Source organism: Hemitrygon akajei, chromosome 23 (assembly GCF_048418815.1).
Source record: "Hemitrygon akajei chromosome 23, sHemAka1.3, whole genome shotgun sequence".
NCBI lineage: Eukaryota > Metazoa > Chordata > Chondrichthyes > Myliobatiformes > Dasyatidae > Hemitrygon > Hemitrygon akajei.
In genome coordinates this window covers 6,427,399-6,455,128 of record NC_133146.1, presented here as the reverse complement: position 1 = coordinate 6,455,128, position 27,730 = coordinate 6,427,399, and the positions used below count along the sequence as shown (strand labels likewise).

The 27,730-nt window shown below is 39.3% G+C and overlaps 1 protein-coding gene across 1 annotated transcript in view; it reads left to right on the top strand.

Moving 5' to 3' along the window:
* Positions 1–27,730, top strand: part of cfap58 (cilia and flagella associated protein 58) — a 272,272-nt gene that overhangs the window by 116,238 nt on the left and 128,304 nt on the right. The window contains exons 14-16 of the mRNA XM_073026872.1: positions 11,388–11,499; positions 14,097–14,201; positions 17,531–17,650. Of these exons, the coding sequence (XP_072882973.1) occupies positions 11,388–11,499; positions 14,097–14,201; positions 17,531–17,650 (337 nt within the window). The remainder of the gene's footprint in view (positions 1–11,387; positions 11,500–14,096; positions 14,202–17,530; positions 17,651–27,730) is intronic.

The window sequence follows — 27,730 nt, the reverse complement described above, 5'->3', positions numbered from 1 at the left end:
ACAATAAAACCAATTACCTAAAATAATTGACCTTTCTATGAAGGAAAGCAGATTGCTCCAGTTCACCCTGTCTAGGCTTTTCATAATTTTATGCTCTCTTCTAAATCTCCTCTCAGGCTGTACAATGGAAGATCACATGCACTTCAATAATTTGTCCTTCCATCTTCAAAGAATTTGAGGTAAATGTGAAGTCAGTCTCTCCTTGTAGCCCCTTTAAATTTATACTATTTATTCTGTATCATTTCACCTCTTGTGTCTTAACAAAATGTTATCACTTTCCTCATTGAATATGACTTGTTATACATTTATCCATTGCATTGGCTTATGCCAACTTATCTTCCAGACTGTTTTCTGTTCTCCTGAGTTTTGTGTCACTTATGGATCTGCAGTTGTGCCTGTTCCTGCCAAGTTCAAGCCATTAATGCATGCCAAAAGCAGCAGTAATCCTGGTTCTGGATCCCAGAGAACTCCTCTATACATCTCCCTTCAGTTCAAGCAGCAGCAAATAATCATAGCTACTTATTTTCTGTTCTGTAGCCAATCTTTCATTCATTCTGCTTTTGTTACTATTCCCTTCAGTTTCAAATTTTACTGACAAGCTTCATACTGAATATGGTATTATTTTGTGATTATTCATAAATCTATACACACACATCAACTGCACCCTGATGAACAGAGAGGGTTCAAGCCCATATTTCAGTAAAAGTGGCGACACAGATGGATAGGATCTTGAAGAGGGCATGTGGCATTCTTGCCTTCTTAAGTTGTATCATGGAATATTAAGTTAAAGACAGAGTTTGTAAAAATAAATAAATGAATACATACATACATACATACTGGTTTGGTAACATTTGTACTTTAGGAAGGATATGATTGCATGTGAAATTGCCTGAATTGGTGAACTTCAGTTAAGGGAATGAAAGAAGCCAGGCCATGACATGATAGTATCTAAAGTTCGAAGTACTTTTATTGTTAAAGTACATATTGTATATGTTACCCTATACTACCTTGAGATTCATTTTGCAGAAAAAAAGAAATACAACAGAATATATGAAAAACTATGCATAAGTGGACAAAGACTAATAAACAACCAGTGTTCAAAAGAAGACAAACTGCAAATAAAAATAATACTGAGCACATGATTTGTAATATGTAATTGAAAGTGAGTCTGTAGGTTATAGAAATAATTTATGGTAGTGGTGTTTGAAGTTCTCCACACTGGTTGTTGAGGGGGTAATAACTGTTCCTGAACCTGGTAGTGTGGGTCCTGAGACTCCTGCACCAACTTCCTGATGGTCACAGCGAGGTGGGTGGTAAGGGTCCTTAAAATGGATGCTGCTTTCCTGCGACTGTGGTCCATGAAGATGCACTTAATGGTGGGGAGAGATTGGGCCATATCCACTACTTTCTGTAGAATTTTCCATTCAAGCGCATTGCTGTTTCCATAGAAGACTGTGATGCCACTCTACTATATCTCCTCTACCACACACCTATAGAGATTTGTCAAGAGTTTTAGTTGTCATGCTAAATCTTTGCAAACTTCTAAGGAAGCAGAAATACTGCTGTGCTTTCTTCATAATTACTCTTGCGTGCTGGGTCAGGACAGATCTTCTGAAATGATAATAGTGAACCCTCTCCACCTCTGATCCCCCGATAAGGACTGGCTCATGGACCTCCAGTTACTTTTTTATCTTTATCCTGCCAAATAAACAGTCAAACCAGAAACAGTTGGCATAAAAAATGTCACACCATATGTCAGACTAAAGCTACACATTCAGTAAATGGTAGAAATCCTGGTTGGTCAGTCATGATCCTCAGACTGAGTGAGAGCCTGGGAAGGTGTCTAGATCAGTCTACATTTTCAGATGGCTTGGGGATGGGCGTGGATGTGTGATTGTCCTGGTGCTTGGTGGCAAGTCTAGTCATCATAAAATTAAAGTGATATTGTCATCATTCAGGGTTCTTTTTGCTTAATTTTTACAGAAAATTGGGCAAACGAATCACATCTAATCATTTTGAACTGTGAAATCGTACTAATTTTAAAAGCAGATGGTTCGGGTGATTGGCGTTCTAGAAGTTCCTAATAATGGTGATTCTCCAAATGTGAAAAGTAAGCAGTTGTTGGCCTAGCTCAGCATCTGAAAGTTATCTCACCCACTTAGTGAAGTGAACTCTGTTCACAGCCAGGAAGGGTTGGGGGACAATATGATTGGGCAGATGTTGAGATAGCCAATACATGGAGCCGAATTTCCTGATCTTCAAGTTTGCCTTTTGAAAGGCCCAGATAGAGTGTATGTGCAAAGGATGTTTCCAATAGTAGGAGAGTCTAAGAGCAGAAGGCACAGGATCAGAATAGATGGACGTCCCCTTAGAGCAGAAATGAGGAGGAAGTTCTTTAGCCAGAGGGTGGTGAATCTGTGGAATTGATTACCACAGACGGCTGTGGATGATAGACAGTGAGTGTTATGCCCTGTGAGTTGTAGGTGAAATTGCACAATCCAACACACCCTTTGTTTATTAATCTTTGTGGAATACCTGAAGTCTGTATAACATAGCTTTATTATAGCTGGATGTGTTCATGAATAAATCCTTTTTAGGATTTAGTATTAATTTATTTGACTATTATGAAACAAAGGTTAAGTATTTCTGAACTGAATTACTTGATCATTACAGCCAGCAAAGGTATAATGTAAAACCTGAAATTTCACTGAAAATGCACTATGATAAAATCCTATCTGTATTTAATATACTCAGCAGGAAATCTTGCTGCTCATGCTTTGTATTGTTGGTTTTTGTCTTGATCACGTCTGAAGAATTGTGAATGGGGAAATAGTAGTTGACAGGTATAATGTGATATTCAAGCCGGTCCATTGTCAGTTCCCATATTGAGAAGCAAACATTATTTCAGATAATATTTTATGCAATATTTCCATTATACCTTGGCTGAGATTTTCAATTATGTTTATACTGTTGTAGATTATCTGAATATAATTATATTTTTTGTTGCATGTCCAATGCAGTGAATTATAAAACTTGCCCAGCACATTGCAGCAATCCCCCCTTAAATAAATGGCCTCACACTTGTTTGAGAGTAACAGAAATGGCCTAAAATAATTTTCTCATGTCTGTTCATTGAGATGTACTCACCACCCTTCATGGCTCTTCACAGTATAGCATCTCACTACTTCAACCTAAGTTCAACCATGTATCATGGCAGTTTAGCACTTAGGAATCACAAACAAAAAACAGGCAAAATTTGGTTAGATCCTAATGCTTTTGTGATCCAAAGGTTCTTTGAAAGTCAAGAATGAGGCATAAAACATGTTGCTTATGGCTGCTGTATTAAGTGTGACTTGAACGAAGAGCCAAAGGAAAAAGGAGTCATCATCATTTTGTACACAGGCTAGAGATTACAAAAATCCCATTGGTAACAATTAGCCTATCAAATAGCCAGATTCTAGTGGCATAGAGTCGCAGAGTACAACACAGAAACAGGCCCTTTGGCCCATCTAGTCCATGCTGAAACCATTTAAATTGCCTACTTCTATCAACCTGTACCAGGACCATAGCCCTCCATATCCCTACTATCCATGTACCTACCTAAACTTCTCTTAAACATTGCAATTGAGCTCACATGGACCACTTGTGCTGGCAGCTCATTCACCACTCTCATGACCCGCTGAGTGAAAAAGTTTCCCCTTATCTTCCCCTTAAACTTCTCACCTTTCACCCTTAACCCATGTCTGCTGATTGTAGTTCCACCCAACCTCAGTGGAAAAAGCCTGCTTGCATTTATCCTATCTATACTCTTCATAATTTTGTATACCTCTATCAAATCACCTCTCAATCTTCTACATTTTAAGGAATACAGTCCTAACCTGTTCAAGCTTTCCTTAAAACTCAGGTCCTCCAGATCTAGCAACATCTTTGCAAACTTTCTCTGCACTCTTTCAACCTTGTTTACATCTTTCCTGTAGGTAGGTGACCAAAATTGCACTCAGTACTCAAAATTAGGTATCACCAATATCTTATACAATTTCAACATAACATCCCATATTCTGTACTCAATATATTGATTTATGAAAGCCAATGTATCAAAAGCTTTCTTTATGACCCTATCTACCTGTGACACTTTCAACAAATCATGTACCTGTATTCTCTGATCCCTTTGTTCTACCACACTCCTCACTACCCTACTATTCACAGTGTAAGACCTACTCTTGTTGTTTCTATCAAAATGCAAAACCTTGCACTTGTCAGCATTAAATTCCATCTGCCATTTTTCAGCCCATTTTTCCAGCTGATGCAGATCTCTCTCTAAGCCATGATAGCCTTCCTTACTGTCCATTACACCTCCAATCTCGGTGTCATCTTCAGATTTGCTGATCCAATAAACCACATTATCATCCAGATTCTTGATATAGATGACAAACAATAAAGGACCCAGCAGTGATCCCTGCGGCACACCACTAGTCACAGGCCTCCAGTAAGAGAGGCAACACTCTGCTACTACTCTCTGGCTTCTCCCACAAAGCCAATATCTAATTCCATTTGCTACCTCATTCTGAATGCCAAGCAACTGAACCTTTTTGACCAGTCTCCCATACAGGATCTTGTCAAATGCCTTGCTAAAGTCCATGTAGACAACATCCACCGCCTTGTCATCATCCACTTTCCTGGTAACTTCCACAAAAACTCTTAAGATTAGCCATGCTGTCCATCCTTAATCAGTCCATGTCTACTGAAATACTTGTATATTTGGTCCCTTAGAATACCTTATAATAACTTTCCCACAACTGATATCAGGCTTACTGGCCTATAATTTCCTGGGTTCTGTTTAGAGTCATTTCTAAATAGTGGAACAGCACTGGCTATCCTCCAATCCTCTGGTATCTCTCCTGTTCCCAAGGATGTTTTAAGTATCTCTGCTAGGTCCCTGGCAACTTCTGCACTTGCCTCCCATAGGGTCTGAGGAAATAAGTGCTTAGGTCCTGGGGATTTATCCACTCTAATTTGTGTCAAGACAGCAAACACCTCTTCTGTAATCTGTACAGGATCCATGAAGTTGATGCCACTTTGCCTCACTTCAAGAGACTATGTATCCATCTCCCGAGTAAATACAGATGCAAAGAATGTATTTAAGATCTTCCCCAACTGATTTGGCTCCACACGTGGATTACCATGCTGGTCTTCCAAAGGACCAATTATGTCACTTGCAATCCTTTTGCTCTTAATATATCTCCTTCACTTTGTCTGCAACAACTTCCTACCTTCTTTTAGCCTTCTTGATTTCTTTCTTATGTGTTCTCATGCATTGTTGTGCTCCATAAGCACCCAATGTATCCCTATTTGTTCATACCTGCTATGCAACTCCTTTCTTCTCTTAACCAGGTCTGCAATATCTGTTGAAAACCAAGGTTCCCTACACTTGTTATCTTTACCTTTTATTCTGACAGGCACATACAAGCTTTGTACTTACAACATTTCATTTTTGAAGGCCTTCCAATTACTAATAACACCTTTGCCAGAAAACAGCCTATCCCAATCCAAACTTGCCAGATTATTTCTGATACAATCAAAATTGGCCTGTCTCCAATTTCGAATTTCAACCTGTGGAGAAGACCTAACTCTCTGCATATTTACTCTGAAATTACTGGCATTGTGGTCACTGGATACAAAGTGTTCCCCTACACAAACGTCTGTGCCCTGCCCTGCCTCATTCCCTAATAGCAAATCCAGCATCACATGCTCTTTCATTGGGACTTCTACGTACCGATGAAGGAAATTTTCCTGAACACATTTGACAAACTCTATCCCATCTAGTCCTTTTACCATATGCGATTCCCAGTCAATATATGGAATGTTAAAATCACCTACTATAACAACCATATGTTTCTTGCAACAGTCTGCCATCTCTTTACAAATATGTTACAAATATACAAATATATTAGTGCTGGAGTAATAAAATGGATTCAACAGTGGCTAGATGGGAGATGCCAGAGAGTAGTGGTGGATAATTGTTTATCGGGATGGAGGCCGGTGACTAGCGGGGTGCCTCAGGGATCTGTTTTGGGCCCAATGTTGTTTGTAATATACATAAATGATCTGGATGATGGGGTGGTAAATTGGATTAGTAAGTATGCTGATGATACTAAGGTAGGAGGTGTTGTGGATAATGAGGTGGGTTTTCAAAGCTTGCAGGGAGATTTATGCCGGTTAGAAGAATGGGCTGAACGTTGGCAGATGGAGTTTAATGCTGAGAAGTGTGAGGTTCTACATTTTGGCAGGAATAATCCAAATAGAACATACAGGGTAAATGGTAGGGCATTGAGGAATGCAGTGGAACAGAGAGATCTAGGAATAACAGTGCATAGTTCCCTGAAGGTGGAGTCTCATGTAGATAGGGTGGTGAAGAAGGCTTTTGGAACGCTGGCCTTTATAAATCAGAGCATTGAGTACAGAAGTTGGGATGTAATGTTAAAATTGTACAAGGCATTGGTAAGGCCAAATTTGGAATATTGTGTACAGTTCTGGTCACCGAATTATAGGAAAGATATCAATAAATTAGAGAGAGTGCAGAGACGATTTACTAGGATGTTACCAGGGTTTCAGCACTTAAGTTACAGAGAAAGGTTGAACAAGTTAGGTCTCTATTCATTGGAGCGTAGAAGGTTGAGGGGGGATTTGATCGAGGTATTTAAAATGTTGAGAGGGATAGATAGAGTTGACGTGAATAGGCTGTTTCCATTGAGAGTAGGGGAGATTCAAACGAGAGGACATGATTTGAGAGTTAGGGGGCAAAAGTTTAAGGGAAACACGAGGGGGTATTTCTTTACTCAGAGAGTGATAGCTGTGTGGAATGAGCTTCCTGTAGAAGTAGTAGAGGCCAGATCAGTTGTGTCATTTAAGGTAAAATTGGATAGGTATATGGATAGGAAAGGAGTGGAGGGTTATGGGCTGAGTGCGGGTAGGTGGGACTAGGTGAGATTAAGAGTTCGGCACGGACTAGGAGGGCCGGAATGGCCTGTTTCCGTGCTGTGATTGTTATATGGTTATATGGTTATATGTTCTTCTAAATCCCTAGGAATGTTGGGTGGCCTATAATATAGGCTCATCAACATGGCCATACCTTTCTTGTGTCTAATTTCCAGCCGTAACCCCTCACTAGTCGAGTTCTCCAGTCTGTCCGGAGAGCAATTCTCTGACTTGTAACGCCAGCCCTCCCACGCTGAAACAATGGAACCCAGTCCTTGCCCCTCCTGCAACCAAGTCTCATTAATACCTACAACATCAGAATTCCAGCTGTTGATCCATGCCTTGAGTTCATCCATCTTTCTTATGATATTTCGCTTTAAAATATACATCGCTCAGGACACTAGTCATACCATTAACTTTTTGATTCCTAACCGTCTGGGGTCTTACCAACATCTGCCTCCACATCCACTCCACTAACTGCACTGGCACTCTGGTTCCCGTCCCCCTGTAACTCTAGTTTAAACCCCACTGTGCAGCATTAACAAACCTTCCCCTAAGGATATTAGTCCCCTTCCATTTCAGGTGCAAACCGTCCCTTCTGTACAAGTCCCACCTTCCCTTAGAAAGAGCCAATGGCCCTAAAATCTTATGCCCTCCATCCTACACCAACTCTTAGCCACATATTAAACTGTATAATCTCCCTAGTTCTGGCCTCACTAGCACACGGCAGGGGTAGCAATCCTGAGATCTCAACCCTGGAGGTCCTGCACTTTAACTTAGCACCTAACTCTCTGAACTCCCTGTGCAGAACCTCGTCACTCATCCTACCCATTTTGTTGGTACCTACATGCACCATGACCTTTGGCTGTTCATCCACCCACTTAAGAATGCTGAGGACTTAATCCAAAATGTCCTAGCCCCTGGCACCCAGAAGGCAACATGTCATCCAGAAATCTTGTTCTCGCTCATAGAACCTCCTGTCTGTTCTGCTAACAAATCCCCTATTGCCACAGCATGTCTCTTCTCACCCCTTCATGGCATGACACCTGCTACGAAACCCAAGAAGTTTATCAAAAAATACATAATTGCTGGAAAATTTACTGAACAATTACATGTATACAGGTGATTATATAAAATACAAGCAAGAGTAGGAAAGTTAAAATACAAGAAAAATAACAATTCTACATCCTAATCCAATCTTTTCCATCCTATTGTATTGGAAAACAACAATGCAGTCCTATCTTGAAATAGCTGCTATTATTAGGGTATTTAAATAGCTACCGGTTCATGTTCATATCCAGGTCCAAAGATAGAACATGATTACTGTTCCATTTTTGTAGGGATAATTGAGATGTGTTGCACAGCTGGGCCGTTGATGTAATCGTGTCTTAGATTTTCAGTTGCAGATGGAATCTCCCCTAAATTGTCACCTGTGATAGTGCAACAGTTTGCTTAATCCTGGATTATGTGTTTAAAGTCTTGAATGCAAGTACTTCTGATGCACAAGGAGAAGGAAGCTGAGCTGACATCTAGTTAAAGAGCTCAGTTGTTATGATCAATATGATCTTAAGTTTTTAATCATCTACTGTTATATTTTGGAAAAAAATCATTATTTACTTAGAATAAATATCAAATAACTTTTATTACTGCTCAGAACCATTCCACTGATCAATTGTTTGACATCAAAACTTAATATCTTTGAAGCTTAGTTTATTACTTCACTCAACAGCGGTACATTAGGCAGTACTGCTATCAGTGTAGTTGTCAAGAGAGTGAAGATTCTGCAATTCCACACACTCTGAGTTTATTCTCTTCAATTGAAGATTGTTCGAGATAAACCAACACCCTTCTGTAAAAGAAGTGGGAGGGACAGGAGGTTGGTTGGGTAGGTATTGAAGTTACACTGCTTACAGCACTGAAAGGTAGTGTCCTGCATAGATAGGAAGGATCAGTAAATGCAACATTCTCACTACAAAGCACATTCTAAAAACAAGCTCTTTTAAAATAAACATGATGCTGAGATACATCCTAGGATGAGCTGGGATACATCGTCAGTGATGTAACCTTGGATCTGTGGGGGGGGGGGGTGGGTCTTTCAATATCAGACACTTGCCCAGGTGACCCAACCAGGCTTGATCAGGCCCCAGCAGCACTGGTCCTTGGGTCACACCCCTTGATCCACAGCCATCTAGAGGCTCACTCAGTAGCCCCTGTGATGGTCCTGTTGGCTCTCTTCTTTGCAGCCCCTATAATGATATGGAGAGAGTAGGTCCTGCACAGTGAGCAGCCAGTAAAGCCTCTACACTCTGCCTCTACAGGCTCACATTGTGCCCTCCACTCCTGTCTTTGACACTACTCTATTGCATGAAAAAAGTTTTAAAAATAGTATCATACTTTACATGCTTACTTTTAAACAGACTTTCACTGTTCTTTGCTTGTAGTACTAAAATATTTTTTATCCTGGCACAAGTTGTACAGCAATTCACCATTGTTATATAAATTATATTAAAATGCATATTCTCTTTAACTGCTTTAACAGAAAAAGCTATTGACTTTGATAAATTACATGAAAGGATATAGAGAATGTACGTTATGTGTTGTGTGAATTCTTTGTACAGCAGTGGCTCCTTTGTTAGGGTCCTAGGGAAACAGATCTACTGTACATGTTTGGTTTTCACATGGAGTTAGCTTCTATCTAAGATTTTTTTCCCCCAGTGTGTAGAATTCCTGCATATTCATGTGAATCACTGTGCAGGAGTAAAGCATTGGCAACATAAGGCACAGGGCTCTGATCAATTGAATAGACTGGGAGTTTATTCATTGGAGCTTAGAAGAACTAGGGATCATCTTATAGAGGTGTGTAAAATCACGATAGGCATGGATAGAGTGAATGTATAGTCTTTTTCCCAGGATTGAGGAGTAAAGAATAAAACCAGAGATGTAAGACAAGAGACAATATATTGTCACCCAGAGAGTATTTCATATATGGACTGAGTTGCCAGTGGAAGCAGTTGGGGCAGGTGCATTAACATCATTTAAAAGACACTTGGACAGGACCATTGATAGGAAAGGTTTAGAAGGATGAGGACTAAATGCAGTCAGTTATGATTAACTTCTGTTGGAATCCTGATTGACATGGACCAGTTGAACTGAAGGGCCTATACCCGTGGATATCAGATTTAGTTTTGCAATGCGGACATTTAGTCATGTGCTGTATTTAGTGCACAGTTTGTAGAGTTCCAAGACATTATTAGCAGATCAGAAGAAGTAATAGAAAGTAGGCCTTTGGAGTAGGCAGACTTTTATTTCCCTCAGAAATTATCTGCAGCCATAAACAAACACCGCTGGAGGGAGGACAATGAATCTTTCAAACTCCTGAATATATTTGGTAGGTTGTTGCCATGGTGAACTTTGACCACTTGCAGATTATCTACTTCACGGGCAAGATCTTACTGTCTTTTACTGTACCACTGCTGATGAACAGGGACCATGGTCTCCGGATTGGTAGTACACTAGGAGTCATCTTAGCTCTACTTAGATCTGCTGGTAGACAAACCTGACCCAAGGTGAGGCTATAGTGAAAACCACCCTCAGCGGAGTGTTAACCTATTCCAACAGGGTAGCACCAACTTCCATAGATTTCCAGCTCTCAAGGTCAAAAATCTGTCCACTGAACCTTTGTTAAATTTATCTATAATTCACTGAAACTGGCTGTTGGGTGAAAGGTAAGTAGAATTCCTTATTTGATTTAACAAAGGTAGTTAAAATGGTTATATAATTTCTTGACTACTGTTCCTAATGATCATTTTAAGCATTTTGAAATTATTTTAAAAATTTTAACTTTTTACCAAGTCTCTGAATGATTTTAACTGTAAAAGATATTCATTAAGCGATACCTTTTGTAAGCTAGACTAGATCCTGATGAAAGGTCTCAGCCCAAAACATCAACTATTTATTCCTATCCATCGATGCTGCCTCACTTGTTGAGTTTCTATAGCATTTTATGTGTTACTCCGGATTTCCAGCATCAGCAAAATCTCTTGTGTTTACCTTTGATAGCTAGTGAGTTGTAGGAAGGATTTCATTGACTGTTGAAGGTGCTGTGTCATTGTAAACAGCTACTTATTCTGGATGTGATCATGGGCAACCTGGACTCCACTGATAACCTGGGAGCTTCCTTCCACTGGAAAATGCACCCTGGACTGCACTGAAGAAAGGGATGAAGGTGACCAGCATGCTCAGGGTAGTGGAAGGTCTGTCCCCATACAAATGTAGTTCAATAGTTCCATTGAATTTCAGAGAATGTATGGGGTATACAACCTGAAATTCTTATTCTTTGCAGGTCAGGTGTAATTAGCAGTAAATTTTTTAAAAACAATGCAAAAAAATTAATGTTTGTATTTGATGTGCAGACGAGAAGTCTACCAAGTACAGAAAGAACTTCTAAAGGAGCGGACAAGGTGTAGGGCCCTTGAGGAGGAATTGGAAAATCCAATGAATGTTCACAGATGGCGAAAACTTGAGGTGATTAAAATTTTATCTTGCATTTTTGGCTTTGTTAATCTTTTGAACTCTCTGGTTAGCAGCAGTAAGTCTCTTTTGCTTTAGTATGTCTGTGACTAAAACAAAAACCATTGATTATACAATCTTGTTTCTCTTGCTGCAGTTGCATTAGTAAATTAATTGCTCCTGGAGTGAAACATGTTCATATTTCAGAAATTCAAATGGCTACTTCTAGGCAGGAGTTGCCTTGTTTCCATGGCATTATTTCTGTGCCATGAATATACGTCAAGATGTTACTGCATGTGCTTTGAAGGGGAACTTGTTTATGCATTATGGTGGAGATACCCACCACTGGAGACTCCAGTGCACAGTGCTAGACTGGAACATCTGTAGATTACTTGCTTTCATCCTTGGGTTCTGTTCGCCACACTGAGCCAATCCTCCCTCTACTGATTTTTTTTTCTACCTGTCCTAATTTTCCTTCCTGAACTCAATATCATCAGTATAAATAACAGTTTTCTGTCAATTTTTTGTTGATACCAGGTACTGATCTTGACCCCTCAGCTGTTCTTGCAATATGTGCTATCATCTTCTCCTCTACAACCCTGTTAATTCTCTCCATTAACCACTGGTCTTCAGCTCTAGATTTGTATGCCTACCTCATCACTGCCGCCGACATGTGTTAGGACCTCACATGTAACGCCCCTCTCTCCCTTTTTGGCCGCAGCACAGCCTGGTGCCCACTGACATCCTGAAAGTGGCCTTGAGATAAAGGTACAGGGAAGCACATTTTCAAGTCAAAAAATATGCCATGCCTTGAGACCTGAGTTTTCAACACATTAGCTTTTTGCTGCCATCTGTTATGTCAGTACAGGATAATGCAAAGCATGTTCCCTCCAAAGCTGCAAATGGAGCATTGCACATGGAGTAACATCATGATGCCTATTACTGGCACAGAAATAATGCCACAGAAACAAGGCATCTCTGGCCTAGAAGTGGCCAGCTGAATTTCTGGTACCTTACAACATTTAGGACAATCATTATGATTCAGTCACAAAGTTGAAAGTCGAAGTTGAAGTTCATTGTTATATGTACCTGTATGCACAGATGCAATGAAAAACTTACTTGCAGCAGCATCACAGGCATATAACATTATATAAGCATATCATTTGTAAGAAAAAGCATAAATTATGCACAGTTTTATGACAAAACCCAATTAGAACAAAAAGAAACAACATTGTCAAATAGCCTTATTCTATGCAATTAGGAGCTATGTGGAATATGAAAGTATGACAACAGAAATGTCCAATAGAAGGTGATAGGATATAGGAAGCCAGAGTCAATAATTAGACCGGAGATCTTAGAACAGTACAGCATAGGAACAGACCCAGTGTCAGAGTCAAATATGATGCCAAATCAAATTAAATCTCCTCTGCTTGAACATGATCCATACTCCTCCATTCCTAACATATTCATGAGCCTATCTAAAAGTCTCCTAAACACCACTATTGTATCTGCTTCTGTTACTATCCCAGGCAATCTTTTTCAGGCACCGACAACTCTGTGTGTATTAAACTTGCCCTGTACATTTTTTTAACCCTCTCTTAAATGTATGTCTTCTAATACTTGCCTAGCAGAAATATTCTGACTATGTACCCTATTTTATATATATCTATATTATGTCTCTCATAATTTTATAAACTTCTATCAGTTCCTCAGCCTTCGATGCTCCAGAGAAAACAACCCAAGTTTGTACAACCTAAACTAACCTGAAGTGGAATGGCCAGAATTATTGTTAAGGTCCTCAAATTCATGGAAAATGTTTTTTTTTCGATGTTGAGTGGAATATACAGGGAAAAACAGGTCACAAAAGGCTCCACTCCCTAAAGCAGCTGGGTTACTTAGCTTCCACCTATAGTACAGTGCAAAAGTCATAGGCATAAATAGCTAGAGTGCCTAAGACTTTTGCACAATACTGTATTCGTCAACATGGAGTGGAGAGCGAGTTTGTAAATCAGGCAGGAGCAAAGGATATTGAGTATGGTGATGATGGAGTGCCATAGGAAGGGTGTAGTTCAGCTGGCAGAGAAGGAGTGCCAGGGACCAGGATGGCATGTGTGCAGACGCACCCAGCCCTGAGACACAAGAAAAGGAAATTTGATTCCAAACAATTGCTTTATTGATCATTACAGAATGTGCCTCTGGTACTTCTTGTTCCCTCTCCTTTTCCTAAACATGATTTCCCTCTTCCTGCCCCCTTTTCATTTTCAGTCCCATATTAGAATCAGGTTTATCATCACTCACATATGTCTTGAAATTTGTTGATTTTGTGGCAGTATATAAAATTACTACAGCACTGCAAAAGTCATAGGCACTCTAGCTATGTACTGTATATGTGCCTAAGACTTTTACCCTGTTCTGTACATTAGAAGAAGGCACAGTGTTCATGGCATAATTAGAAGTGTAAAATGATAGAGAGATTAATTAAAATTCTTTCATTAATTTGTAGATTACAATGAAAATGTATCTGAACAACTGTTAACTATGCAGTAATTGTTAACATGAATAATCCTTAATGATGCTTGCATTGTAAGTTTTTTAAAACTTATTTGTTATAGGCAAGTGATCCAAGCAGATATGAGCTCATTCTGAAGGTTCAGACATTACAGAAGCGTCTGATCTCAAAGACTGAAGAGGTGGTGGAGAAAGAGCTGCTTTTACAGGTGCTCATTGACTGTAAGAACATTTGGAAAGGCTGGAATGATTTGCTTGTTGCTCACTTAAACCAGGGAGAGCTGGCGGTTTGATGTGTAACAACAGTGATCCAACTGTTCATGCATTTAATATAAATATGTTATAGACAGCACTAAATGGAACTCAGCTGCACTGAAATGTTTAGTTTGTCTCTGCTTACTCCTTCCAGTGAATAACTATCAATCCCTTCAAAAAGCTAAATTCCCTTTATTCACCTCCAAGACAACACATTGAGACTGGTCTGTATCTTTGAAAATCTTTTCAATCTGTTGGTTTGTGGATTATTTCAAGTAATGATATAAATTGTGGTCTATGATGAACCTACCATTATTCGTAGCACTCACAAAATGCTAGAGGAACTCCGCAGGTTCAGCAGCATCAATGGAAAGGAGTAAAGATACGACATTTTGGGCTAAGACCCTTCATAAAGAAGTTACTTTCATGAAGGGTCTCGGAATAAACCATTGTCTCTTTATTTTTTTTTACATAGGTGTTTCCTGACCAGCTGAGTTCCTCCAGCATTTTGTGCATTATTCTGGATTTCCAGGATCTGTAGAATCTCTTGTGTTCACCTAAACATTACTTCCCACTAACTTGGCCATTTTACCCTAAAACACTGCAATATTTATCAAAAATTGGAAATGTAAAAGCATTCAATTTGTAGTGGAAACTGAATTGAGCATTTTTCCCTTGGAATGCTGCACTTGAGGTTTGCGCTCTTGCTCTGACAGTGGGTGCCTAAAATAGACTGCCCTGTTTTCTAAAGCTAATTTTGCTCACCTTGACAAGTGTAATATTCAGAGAGGAAAGTGAAATCTTTATCTGGAATCTCAATGTAATAAATTAGCCACTCATAAAATATTTGTAAGGTGGCTTTCTGCAAGTTATAGGATCAAACCAAAAATGCAGATTTTGTTGAGCCTGCATATCCTGTATATTTAACAAGGTGTTGGCTGTTTAATCAAACCATGATATCTTGGTTGCTTTTAAATTCCACTCCACCTATCCAAGTATACAAAAATACCAGGCTGAAGCTGTGAGAAACTGTATCATTTCTATTCCACAATTCGAGAAGATTCACTACAATCTGATGTGCCAGTTCATTAAAATCTGATTGCATTGCTACTGCTAGACCACCCTCCAACACAAAGTATTCCCCTTTTCCTCTCCATATCTCTGAGAATTTACTTCCTCTGGACACCAGTGTGTTCCCAGTGTAATGAAAACAGATGGAAAACTGGAAATGTATAATCTGTCTGATTAATGGGCCAGCTGAAATGGTAACCCTTTAAAATCCAAGTTGATTTTTCAACCATTGTTCTTACTCTTCAGATTTGCCAGTTCTGCTTCTAAATTTACAGTTTAGATTTACAATTCCATTTCTCACACGGCTCAATTTTAAGATCTATAAAACGTAACAATAGGCCCACAACCAAAATCTATCTATTTTCCCTCGGAGAAAACAAAGTCAAAGCTTCGGTGTCCAGTTTTCTAACATTAAGCTATTAAATGAGGGAGGCATTATATTAGAAATATTGCAGAATTTCTTTATATTGTTACTGAGAGTGAGAGTTCCTCTCATCCAATAAATTAATAATAATTTCTTTAATTTTTACTTTTGCCCAATTACTTCCTGTCAATCTGTTGTATTAACAGTATGCATTCACCAAGTGAATCACTGACAGCAGATGGCAGTAGACAACCAAGGTTGTCCTGTATTCAGCCAAAACCTCAAGAGGAGTCATTAAGAAAGCATTTACTTCTGATCAATTTGGACTGAAAATTGCTGATCAACATTATTTTTTCTTCATTGAGGAATTAGAATTTATAGCAAGAGGATTGTTCAAGGTAAAACAAATTGCCAACCATGACTTCACAAGGGTTCTGCATTTTTGCTCCTTCATGAGCAGATTTACAGTGACAAATTATTCAGGACAGCAGTAAACAGGAAATTTATTTGAAAAATTAAGTGAGAGCAAGTGGAAATCACCACTCAAGGACCATGTAACTAGAACTAGAAAGTCACTTAGCATTATTTAAGGATTAACTTATTGAATCCAACCTTTTGTAAACTAGTCATGCCTCTTGTTTGATGATCTTATGGAGCTCCTTGTATTTTGACTTGGAACATAATTATGGCTTTCTGGTTCAAAGTGTGCCGCATCAGAAATCTGACTGAGCACTCAAAGCATTAAGAAACACTGATCAAACCACTGGGTTCTAGCGGCATTGTGACTGCATTTAATGTGATTCCTACCTCAGGGATGTCTCAAAAGACTCTATTCCATATACATTGTTCTTTTAGAAATTTTTTCTCTGTACTCTTGGCAGTCCACAAGACTGGGTAGTTTTAAGTCAGCCATTTCCTCAGAGTTCCACTCCATTACAGGACCACTCAAACGTGTGTCGTAACTTATGTCCTTTCTTCACATCACCCTCCATTATACAGTTGGGTTAGGGCATAGAATTGTTACTTTTCTAGTATTTTCCTTGACTTACTATGCTTGGTTATAATTTTTATATGATCACTTACATGTAATTTTCAGTAATTTTAGTATAGCTGATTCTGCATTTTCTAAAAGCTTCTTAGTTTTTCTGTAGCAGGTGTTGATTTTGCTTACTTTATAGATTAATTATTATCCTTGGAATTTCATTTATCTCTAGTCTGAGTATGAGATGACCATTCTTTTTCTTCACCTTTTCCTTGTTCATTCTTTGTTCTCTTATCACTTGATAAAAACAGCCTTAACAATCAAGTTTATGCTTCTTTCTTAACTTCCGAAGAATCTCTAGATCAAGGGGTTCCCAACCTTTTTTATGCCATGGACCCAGGACTCCAGATTGGGAAACCCTGATCTAGATCAATATAACCAGATCCTGGTGCATAACTTCACCTCCTGAATCCTGATCAGCTCATGCAATAAACCTTCTATTCTCAACTTGCTTAGATTTCCTGAATTCCCTGAATGGCAGCCTGGCTACACCCACCTCCCTCCTGCCTCCTTCCAATCACTGCAACAGCCCCTCGAGCCTCACACAGGCTCTCTCTCAGTCCTGACCTTTCCTACCACCACTCCAGAATGGATGTTGTATTTTCATTCACATGTTCTAGAGGGAGGTGTGTTTCAGCTGTTCCCATGACTGCTCTTCTTAGTAACAGGGCCACGACTATGCAACATAATGACCCCAATGCACAATTTTAAGTTGCAAAACAATTTCTACCCTTGTGCATATAACAAAAAGAATCGCATCTTCACTATTCAGTATATTGCCTGACATTGTATCTGTTGCTTCTCAGGAGAAGGAGAAGCTTTATGTGGAACTGAAACACATTTTGGCACGACAACCTGGACCAGAGGCTGCTGAGCAGCTAATGATATATCAGAGGACACTGCGAGATAAGACAAAACAATTGAAGGTGAGTGCTGGCATCGGACCTCAGACTCTCCTGTAGGGTTACAAATCACTGAGCACATTTTTCTTTTCTTTTGCTGCAGTGGTCCTTTGCTTTAAATAATTTTTTTTAGCAGCAGCCATTGGAGGAATTACTTCCCTTGATTCCCAGCAATCAGTCTCATTTGCAGCTCAGGAAACAATATATTTGAAAATTCTGTTGTAGAGAACAGTTATGCTTGGAGCAACAAGATCATTGGCTCTTTGTGACTGGTACTGAATTTCCCATTTGGGTCAATGCTGTGGCCAAGCTGTCATAGTTTTATTAATTCACATGTCAAATAAGGTGTTTAAAATAGACAGAATTGAAGTGAAAAGCAGTTCTGTTGTTACTGATAGAACAATGAACATGGAGTCAGAATCAGTTTTATTATCCCTTACATATGAGGTGAAATTTATTGTTTTGCAGCAGTACAGTGCAAGCCAAAAATATATGAAACACAAAATTAAATAAATAGTGTAAAAAGGGTTAACAAGGTGCTGGGTCCTCTCCTCCTTCCCTTTCTACTATGATCCACTCCCTTCTCCTGCCAGATTGCTTCCCTCTCCTGCCCTTAATCTTTCCCATCCATCTAGCTTCACCTTTCAACTTCGAGTTATCCTCCTTCCGCTCTTCTGTCCACCTTTTTACCTTTTCCGCTTCCTTTCAAGGCTTAAAGAAAGGTCTCAGCCCAAAACGTTGCCTGTATATTCATTTCCATTGATGCTGCCTGACCTGCTAACTTCTTCCAGCCTTCTCACTTAAACTTATATGTTATAGAATGTGACACTTTCACCCTGGGTAAAAGCTTTGCCTAACTACATTTTAAAAATGTACATACTTTGTGTGTTACTGACAGTGCCATTGAATAGTGCAAAAACAATTGATAGTGTATATTCCTTGATCCTTGTTTTTACATTATTCAATGAGTACCTGCCAGCTTGTATTCCTTCTTCTCCCCTCATCACCTTATTCTGGTTTCTATCCCTCCTTTTCCGTCCTGATGAAGAGTCTCAGCCCAAAGCATCGATTGTTAATTCCTCTCCATTTATGCTGCCTGAACTGCTGAGTTCCTACAGAATTTTGTATGTTTTGCACTCAGTTTCCAGCATCTGCAGAATCTCTTGTGTGTGTCATTGAATTAGCATATTTCTTTTTAAGCGTACTTGGCATCCTTGGCAATAGGGTAATCACTGATCACTGCTACTAACTGCTACATAAATTTGTGTAAGGGGGATTGAGTTCAAGAGCAGAGAGGTCATGTTGCAACTCTACAATCTCTGGTGAAACTGCACTTAGAGTATTGTGTTCAGTTCTGGTCACCTCATTATAGGAAGGATGTGGAAGCTATGGAGAGGGTGCAGAGGAGATTTACCAGGATGTCGCCTGGATAGGAAAACAAGTCTTATGAGGCAAGGTTAGCAGAGCTGGGACTTTTCTCTTTGTAGTGTAGAAGGATGAGAGGGGACTTGATAGAGGTCTACAAGATTATGAGAGGCATAGATAGGGTGGATAGCCAGCACCTGTTTCCCAGGGCACGAATAGCAAACACCAGAGGGCATATGTACACAGTTAAGGGAGGGAAGTTTAGGGGAGACATCAGAGGTAAGTTTTTTACACAGAGGGTTGTGGGTGCCTGGAATGACTTGCCAGGGATGGTGGTGGAGGGGATGGGGTATTTAAGAGCCTCTTGGACAGGCACATGGATAAAAGAAAAATAGAGGGTTATGGGGTAGTGTGGGTTTAGTTTTTTTAAGGAATATATGGGTCGGCACAACATCGAGGGCCGAAGGGCCTGTACTGTGCTCTAGTATTCTAGTGTCTAAGGAACATCACCTCATTTGAACTATAATGTGGACAATGAGTTTTATCAAATTTCAATGACAAACTGGTGGTAAGACCAGTGGATTTCACTGATAATAATAAATAATTAAAACAAATTAAATGCCTGAGTGGTCTCTGTGCACCGGGACACAAAAATTACGCACAAGCCTCTCTTGTTCAACATAAATAAATAAATGTGTGGGGCTTGCACATCAGAGTAATTACAATAAATCTGTGTTAGATTACAGTAGTTCCTAATGTTCATTATATAATAATTAGGAGTGCACTGAGAATAAATATTAACGTCTGAGTTAGTAGCATCCTTTTCTCCTGGGGCCCTTTTAAAATGCGTGGCATCACTTAAAAAATACTTTTGGTGAACACATGGGAGTAAATATGCTTTACCCGAAAAATTACCTCTTTGGCGTATTGGGAGTGGGAAGCACATTGCTTGTGTGCTTAATACTGAAACCCTTTACTGGATTGATCATAGCAAAATGCCTTGCTGTTTGCCTTATGTGCCTTACCCTTTCATTCCCCACCACCCACCCACAGCCATCTGTGTATGCAGCATAAAGCAAGGATAGGAAGGAGCCTAAAAATACCAGAAAAGCTAAGAAAAGCAAACCAGACATTTGGCAAAAAGTTCAAGGAGCACCACAGTAATGCATCCAAGAGAACATTGGTGGATCTTGTTCTCTGCACTTTTTATCTTCATTCCCTCCACCATGAGATTTTGCAAACTGAGGAGTAGGACTTTACTCTTTCCCTTTAGTGGTATTCCACTCACCATTCGATAAGACCATGGTTAATTTGCACCCTGATAAAATATACTCGTGTTTGCTTTGTCCTTTGATATGTTTGGTTAATAAAATCCTAACAATCTCATATCTAAATTTAACAGTTGACCAATGATCAATTCCTTTTAGCAAGAAAAAGTTCTAAAAATTTACCATCCTTTGCATCTAGAATTCTTTCCTAACTCCACTATTGAAAGGTCTGCGTAAGGGTCATGTATCTGTTCTCTATTTGCTTTGTATTCTGTGTTGCATGTTTATTATGTGTATTTTGGTAACTCGTCACATTAGTGAGGGGCTGGTAAAAGTGAAGGGAATAAGTTATGTATTCTTGCTTATTTCATGGCACTTTCTGGCTTGGGACCTGCAGAGGTCTTATCAGTATTGACCATTTATTATCACTTCCAGGTTGTATATTTACTAATTGTTAATAAAGGATTTGACTCTTTGGAACAATCATTTCATTGGAACCAAGGTTGCATCATGCAAGTATAACAACCCTGTGGTGGTCGCAGGCTAGCGGCAATCATTTTAAGTTTGGGTTTATTCGCCACTACATTTTGTTAGCAAAGATTTCGACAGTTACAGTAAATGAGCATCAGCACTCGGACTTGTCCAAGAAATTGGAAGGACCAGTCTGGAACAGCTTGTGGCAAGAAACAACCTTTTAAAATGTTTAATACTGTGTGTTTGGACTTGAAACACAGTTTTGAAGTGGTCAATGTTGCAGTGTCCAACTGGGTTGAACTGGAAAGCTCTAGAGCGGTATTTGCTTGAAATAGTTGACACTTGATTCTGTTGAAATGCTGAATTGAAACTGCTATTGCCTTATCTCATTTGAGTGCTTATAAGACAAAATGAGTTCAGCTAGAAGCAGTGATCTTGAAGCTAAGATAGAGGTTAAACAATCATGCAATGTTGAAGGTTGGTTCCCTGGGGTAAAGGAAAATACTTACAAAGATAAAAAAACAGTCTGTGATTATGTATAAAGCTGAAGACTGCATGCCTAAAGTGTGCAAAGTATACTCTGCGGCCACTAACAAGATGTCCGTGTGTCTGGTATCACATCAGCACGTATTAGAATGGAGGCCAATTTAGCTGAGTTATATGCAAGACAACTGATATTGAGGGATAAGCATGCCTTGGAGGAAAAAGCAGAACAGCTTCGAGGAGATCAGGAACAACAGAGGAACAGCTTTGAAGAAACAAGGACAGCTTCAGGGAAATCAGGAAGAACACGGTGGGCAACTTCGAAAGCAGATGGAGCAGCTTAAGTTGTCGGAAGAGATTGCAGCCAAGATGGCCAGAGTTAAAGCGCTAAGAGCTTTGGGTATGGTGGGTGCTAAACTTCCTCCAGCAGACACGAGGAAATCTGCAGATGCTGGAAATTCAAACAACACACACAAAATGCTGGTGGAACACAGCAGGCCAGGCAGCATCTATAAGGAGAAGCACTGTCGACGTTGCAGGCTGAAACCCTTCGTCAGGACCCTCTTTGACGTCAGGCCTCCTTATAGATGCTGCCTGGCCTGCTGTGTTCCACCAGCATTTTGTGTGTGTTGTTCCTCCAGCAGAGCAGATTTTTGATCAGAATTCCCATGTTGACATGGCATAGAGAAATTCCAGCATACTCAATGTCAATATGGATACATTTGAGGAACAAACGTCTATGAGCCATGGGTTTGAACTTCAAGGGGTAGTCCAGGGTGCTCATTCTCAGCCTTCACCAAGGACGTGTTCTGAACCTAAGCCATACCCAATAGCACAAGGTATTTCTGAGAACACTGATTTATGATATGATGATACTCCTGTTTCAGATGATAAAGGTCTAAATGCTGCTTTGGAGACCCTAAGGACACAAAAGGAAATAACAAACATAATGATGCACCATCAACAATGCATTACATCTTCACCTAAATGAGAGATTCAAATCTTGAATGGCAATCTACTTCAGTATCATTCATTTATGAGGGCTTTCAAGAATAGCATTGAAGGCAAGTCTGAAGATTATAGTGACCATCTCTATTTTCCTGAACAGTACACTGGAGGTTACCCTAGAGAGTTTGTCAAAAATTGCCAGCGGGCTAGTCCAGAGGGAGGATATCTAATGACCCAAGCTTTACTACAGAATCATTTTGGTGATGAGCACAAAATTACTGCAGCCTACATGGGCAGGGCTTTCTTGGCCACATATCAAATCAGAAGATGTGAAAGCTCTTCAAGATTATAGTCTTTTTCCTAGAAGTTGTTGCTGTGCAATGGAAGATGTGTGGGACATACATAAGTTGAATATGCCTGCTACTCTGAAGATTGTCATAAATAAATTGCCCAGTGAACTTAGAAAAGAATGAAGATTGGCAGTGTATGAACTGCAAGGAAGGTACAGCTGTAAGGTTACTTTCACTAACATTGTTGATCTTATTGAAAGGCAAGTGATGATTGTTATGCACACGGTATACAAGGCTACATTGCCGGCAGTAAGTGTGATCAAAAATGGATCACAAATTCATTCTCAAGCTAAAGGAAGCACTTTTACCTCTACTGTGGAAAGTGAAAAGAAGCCCAGAGCTGATGAAAAGGGTGCAGGTTCAAAACAAGCAAGCACTGCAGAGAGTACCACCCTGGTATCTAATGGTCTTATGGGGACTGATGATTATGATTGTAAACTTCCTATAATTCCAGTTCAGGTGAAGTCTAAGAAGAATAACACAACAGTGGTTACTTATGCTTTCCTAGATCAAGGAAGTACAACAGTGCTCTGCACAGCGAGTCTTGTGAACAAGCTCAACTTGACAGGAAAAGGAGCACACATTCTCTTACACACCATGAGTCAAGAGAAGGTTATAAATAGCTACTTTGCTTCAGGATCGGAAGTGGCTGGCCTAGATGGTGAAAATAATTGTGAACTGTCTGACATCTATACACAGGAATGCATGCCTGTCCATAATAGGAACATTCCTCGTCAGAGAGATCTCACCTGAAGCATGCTTGTTTGCTGGATATTGATTCAGAAAGTGAGCTACTAATGGGGGTGAATGTGCCTAAGGCAATGGAGCTGTTGCAAGTCATTTGCAGTGTTGGTGATAGACTCAATGCAACCAGAATAATGTTGGGTTGGATTGTTAATGGACCATTGAAAGAAGACTGTGATGGCAGAAGAGACTATGTTCAGCCAAAGCTGACAGATAATGGGCTTCAGTTTTGCACTTGAATAAGCTTCGGCAGCAGCGATTCAAGACAGATTTTCCTGAATGCAGTCAAGTGGAGTAACCTGGTTTGGCAGAAGAAGAGCAAAATCCAGGAATGTAGGAGGAAATTAGAGCACATGGAAGAAACCCATGAGGTCATGGAGCGAATCTATAAACTCCTTTTATTCTGCCAGTGCTTTCTTCCAATGTCTGCTGTACCTCTTTTACTTTCTCTCCAACAGATGGAAGGGAGTTCCGTTTTAACTCAACCCAGAGACTGACCAGTGAATGTGTGGAATGGGGAGACTTGGGGTAGGATTGCGGCAGCTTTCTGCTTTTTAGAGTGACCAACTTTTATTCTCATCACATTCATTGTTTAAAGTATCAGGAACATATTGTAAGAAGAGTCAGTTCTGTAGTATTGGTTCAAACACTGGATATTGTGTTGGGTATGATTTCCTGTTTGAGTTTTGCATCACATTTGAAAAATGTCCCAAGTGTTTTTACTGTAGCACAGATGGCTGGTGTTGGAATGACTCTTTGGATATTACCATTGAGTATAACTTGTTTTCTGTTTAATGGGGAGTGGAGATTACCTGCTCACTGGTCTTCATCCCAACTGGTCATCATTCTAGTTTGGTTTGCACTAGTAGTCTAAATATTTTCCTTCCCTTCATTGAAGGTTCTAATTCAAACTGGGATGCAGTTGCATTGCAATCTGGCACTTGAGTCTTGATTCAGTAACACTCTTTACTTCCATAATCTTAACACTTTGTCTGAATGCAGAAGCATCAGAATGAAGGATGAACATTTAATTACTACCTATTTACTGTAGGATTTATTTTATTTTTCAAGGGCCGTCTACAGTAAGCTGCAGTAGCAAGTTGGCTTAGAATCTCAGTAGTTTGGATATTGAATGTAAGGCCCTGTGTCTTGTATGCTTTAGTGAAAGTGTCATTGATGGATTTGAGCTCAGTCTCTGAGCCTGCACAAATGTACGTGTTGTCTGCATTTGAGTACTTGGTTCTGGATTCCATTTCCTGTGCCTTGAAACAGTTTTTTATTATATTTGAAGATTAGCATCACTCCCTTGGGAAAGTTTGTTGGAGGTGAAATGCAGCATTTCTAGTAAGAAAGGTTGAATTAAGTGTTGGGGCAACAATACAACCTTGTTTGACATCAGTCTTCATTGAGAATGGTAGGATTTTTATTGGAGTCATCACTGTCCAAGTTCAGACATGGAAGGGTCTAAGCCAAATGTCAGTCATCATACCGGCTAAATTAGCTGATTGAATACAGAACATTGTTTTTGTCAAGTTTATTGATGAAGAAATATTTTGGACATTGACTTTTCCCAACTGAGCCATTAAGGGAAAGTTGAAATCATTTGTTCAAGCTTATTACCTCTAAAACTGATAATTATTGGCTTTGATTTTGGTACCTAAGAGCTATATATTCGGAAGCTAGAAAAGAGCTGTGAAACAAAGATGAGCATAATCTTCATTCTTTGATTAGGGGAAAAAAAATTGAGGGATGACTTTGTCAGAGAGAAATAGTAACCTCTGTCACTGGAAATCTAATTGTTCTTGCCACCTTCACAATTATTCTTTCTAATTCAGTGTTCCATTGATTAATTACTAATGTAATATAGAACTCTGCTTACAGTGTTGTTGACCTTTCATTCCATCTTGTCCCCCAGGTAACAATGAGACATTTGCTTTGACTGTGAATTTCGCTACCATTAATTGGAGGTCAAGAGCAAGTCTTCTTAAGTTAATTAAATTATTTTATCCATTAATTTTTCTGTGAGTGACTGGAACAAAATATATATTTTTTATTTTTGAAGAATAGTGATACAAGAATTACAAAGCAGCTTTGCTTGACTTTCAGTGTATCCAGGACATCCATCCAAACACGATGGAATATCATGATCATGACAGATAAGCTGCAAAGGTCCACACAAGAAACTCATTCCCTTTCTAGCAGCAATGATAGAGGATAAGTATGTGATAACAATCTGAAATCATTGACATATACAAAAAAACAAGTGGCATTGTTATTGAAAAAGAGATTCATTCTGCTGCTTCACCAGATACATTTCTTTTCTATCTCATAACTTATACCCAAATAAAATTACTTTTTTAATATTATAAGGTGGAATTTAAGAACTTCAGAGGATTCTTCATATACCTGGAATAGATTTTATAGATAACAATTCTTATCTTTTTTTGGTGAAGAAGTATTAGAGTAGGTTTAATTTGCAAAGCCTTTTGAACTACCAGTTTCCTTCATTAATGGCTCTTGCTCACTGCCAGATAGGTCTTTCACCTTTGATCCTTAAACTGGCATAATGGTAGTTCGAGCCATGTTGAATGTGTCTTGCCCAGGTGGCTATGGATAAATGAATAATCAAAAGCTGAATGTTTCATTAAGGATGAAGGGAAACAACAAAAATATCAGGAATTTTGAAATTAAAAAAAAAACGCTAAGTGCACTGTGGTGTGTTTTCCATCTGGAAAAGAAACCCAGGTTAACATTTTAGGTGTATCTCTTGAACAAAACTTGCTGTTTCTTTTCTTTCTGTTTTAGAACTGTGGTTCTTAGACCTTAAGATATAGGAGCAGAATTAGGCCATTTGGCCCTTCAAGTCTACTCCACCGTTCTGTTAATTTATTATTCCTCAACATCATTCTCCTGCCATCTCCACATAACTTTTGACACCCTTACTAATCAACACCCTATCAAACTCTGCTTTAAACACACTCAGTGACTTGGCCTCCACAGATTTACCACTATCTGGCTAAAGAAATTCCTCCTCATCTATGTTCTAAAGGAATGTCCTTGTATTCTGAGGCTGGGCCCTCTGGTCCCAGAGGCCTGCAGTGCTTCCTTTGCTTTGATAATCAGACACATTTTTGAATATTAGTGAATGATTAATTTGTTTAAAAAGAAAAAAGTTGTCATTCTAATGGAGATGTAAAGATGTTTGTGGTCTTTTATAATGTCAAAAAAAAAGTGAACTGGCCTATAGCTACAAGAGACAGAACTAGCACTCAGTAGCCACTTTATTACGCAACTCAATGCATAAGAGTATGCAGACCTGGTCAAGAGTTCAGTTGTTGTTCAGACCAAACATCAGAATGGGGACGAAATGTGATCTAAGTGACTTTGACTGGAATGATTGCTGGTGCCAGACAGGGTGGTTTGAATATCTCAAAATTACTGATCTCCTGTGATTTTCATGCATAGGTCTGTAGAGTTTACAAAGAATTGTGTGAGAAACATCCTGAGAGTAGCAGTCCTGTGGGTTAAAACTCCTTGTTAATAAGAGAGATTAGAATCAGAGGAGAATGGCCAGACTGACTCACGCTAACAGGAAGGTGACAGTAACTGTCACCATGCATTACAACAATGATGTGCAGAAGAGAATCTCTGAATGCATAACATGTTGAACCTTGAAGCAGATGGGCTACTGTAGCAGATGATATGTGGCTACTTTATTAGGTACAGGATGCATATCATAGTAATCATGGATGATAAGTGGCACGAAGTGTTTATGCCTCATAAGTACTAGGCAATCACCATCTTCAGTAAGATATGGCTTAAGCATCTACTCTTAACAATCAATGAAATGACCATTACAGAGTGCCCACAATCAACATCCCAGAAGAATGAGGTTGAGGGAGGGTCATTAGTACACTGGTAAATTGGTTTACTCTTGTCACATGTACAGTGAGAAACTTTTTCCCCATGCCATCCATACAGACAATTTTATTATGACAATGCACATAGGTAACACAAAAGAAAGCGCTAAGACAATAAGCAGAATGAACAGTTCACTGAGTTTTAGCATGAACTGTACAGAACAAAGAAAAATAATGAACATTAGGCTAACAGGGCCATAAACTGAAAACTCTTAAAACTGAAAATAAACATTATTAATGCAGCTCAGAAGCAGTAACTTAATACTAATTTAATACCACTCCTTTACAATGTCTATCCAAATCTTTAGTCTTCTTTCCTGGAATGTGGGCGAAGGTAAACAGGGAGCTTTGCTGTCACTGTGCTTCAGTCAAGACCTGATCAGACTGAAATGAAAGGAAGTTATATACAATTACAAAGAAACCCAGAATAATTCGAATGTGTGCATTTTCACATGTATGATTGCCGACTTCTTCCAACTGCACACCTGCGAGAAGCCTGGACTCTGTGGCTATTGTAGCAAAGAGAAAACCTTAAATTTGCCTGGATGTATC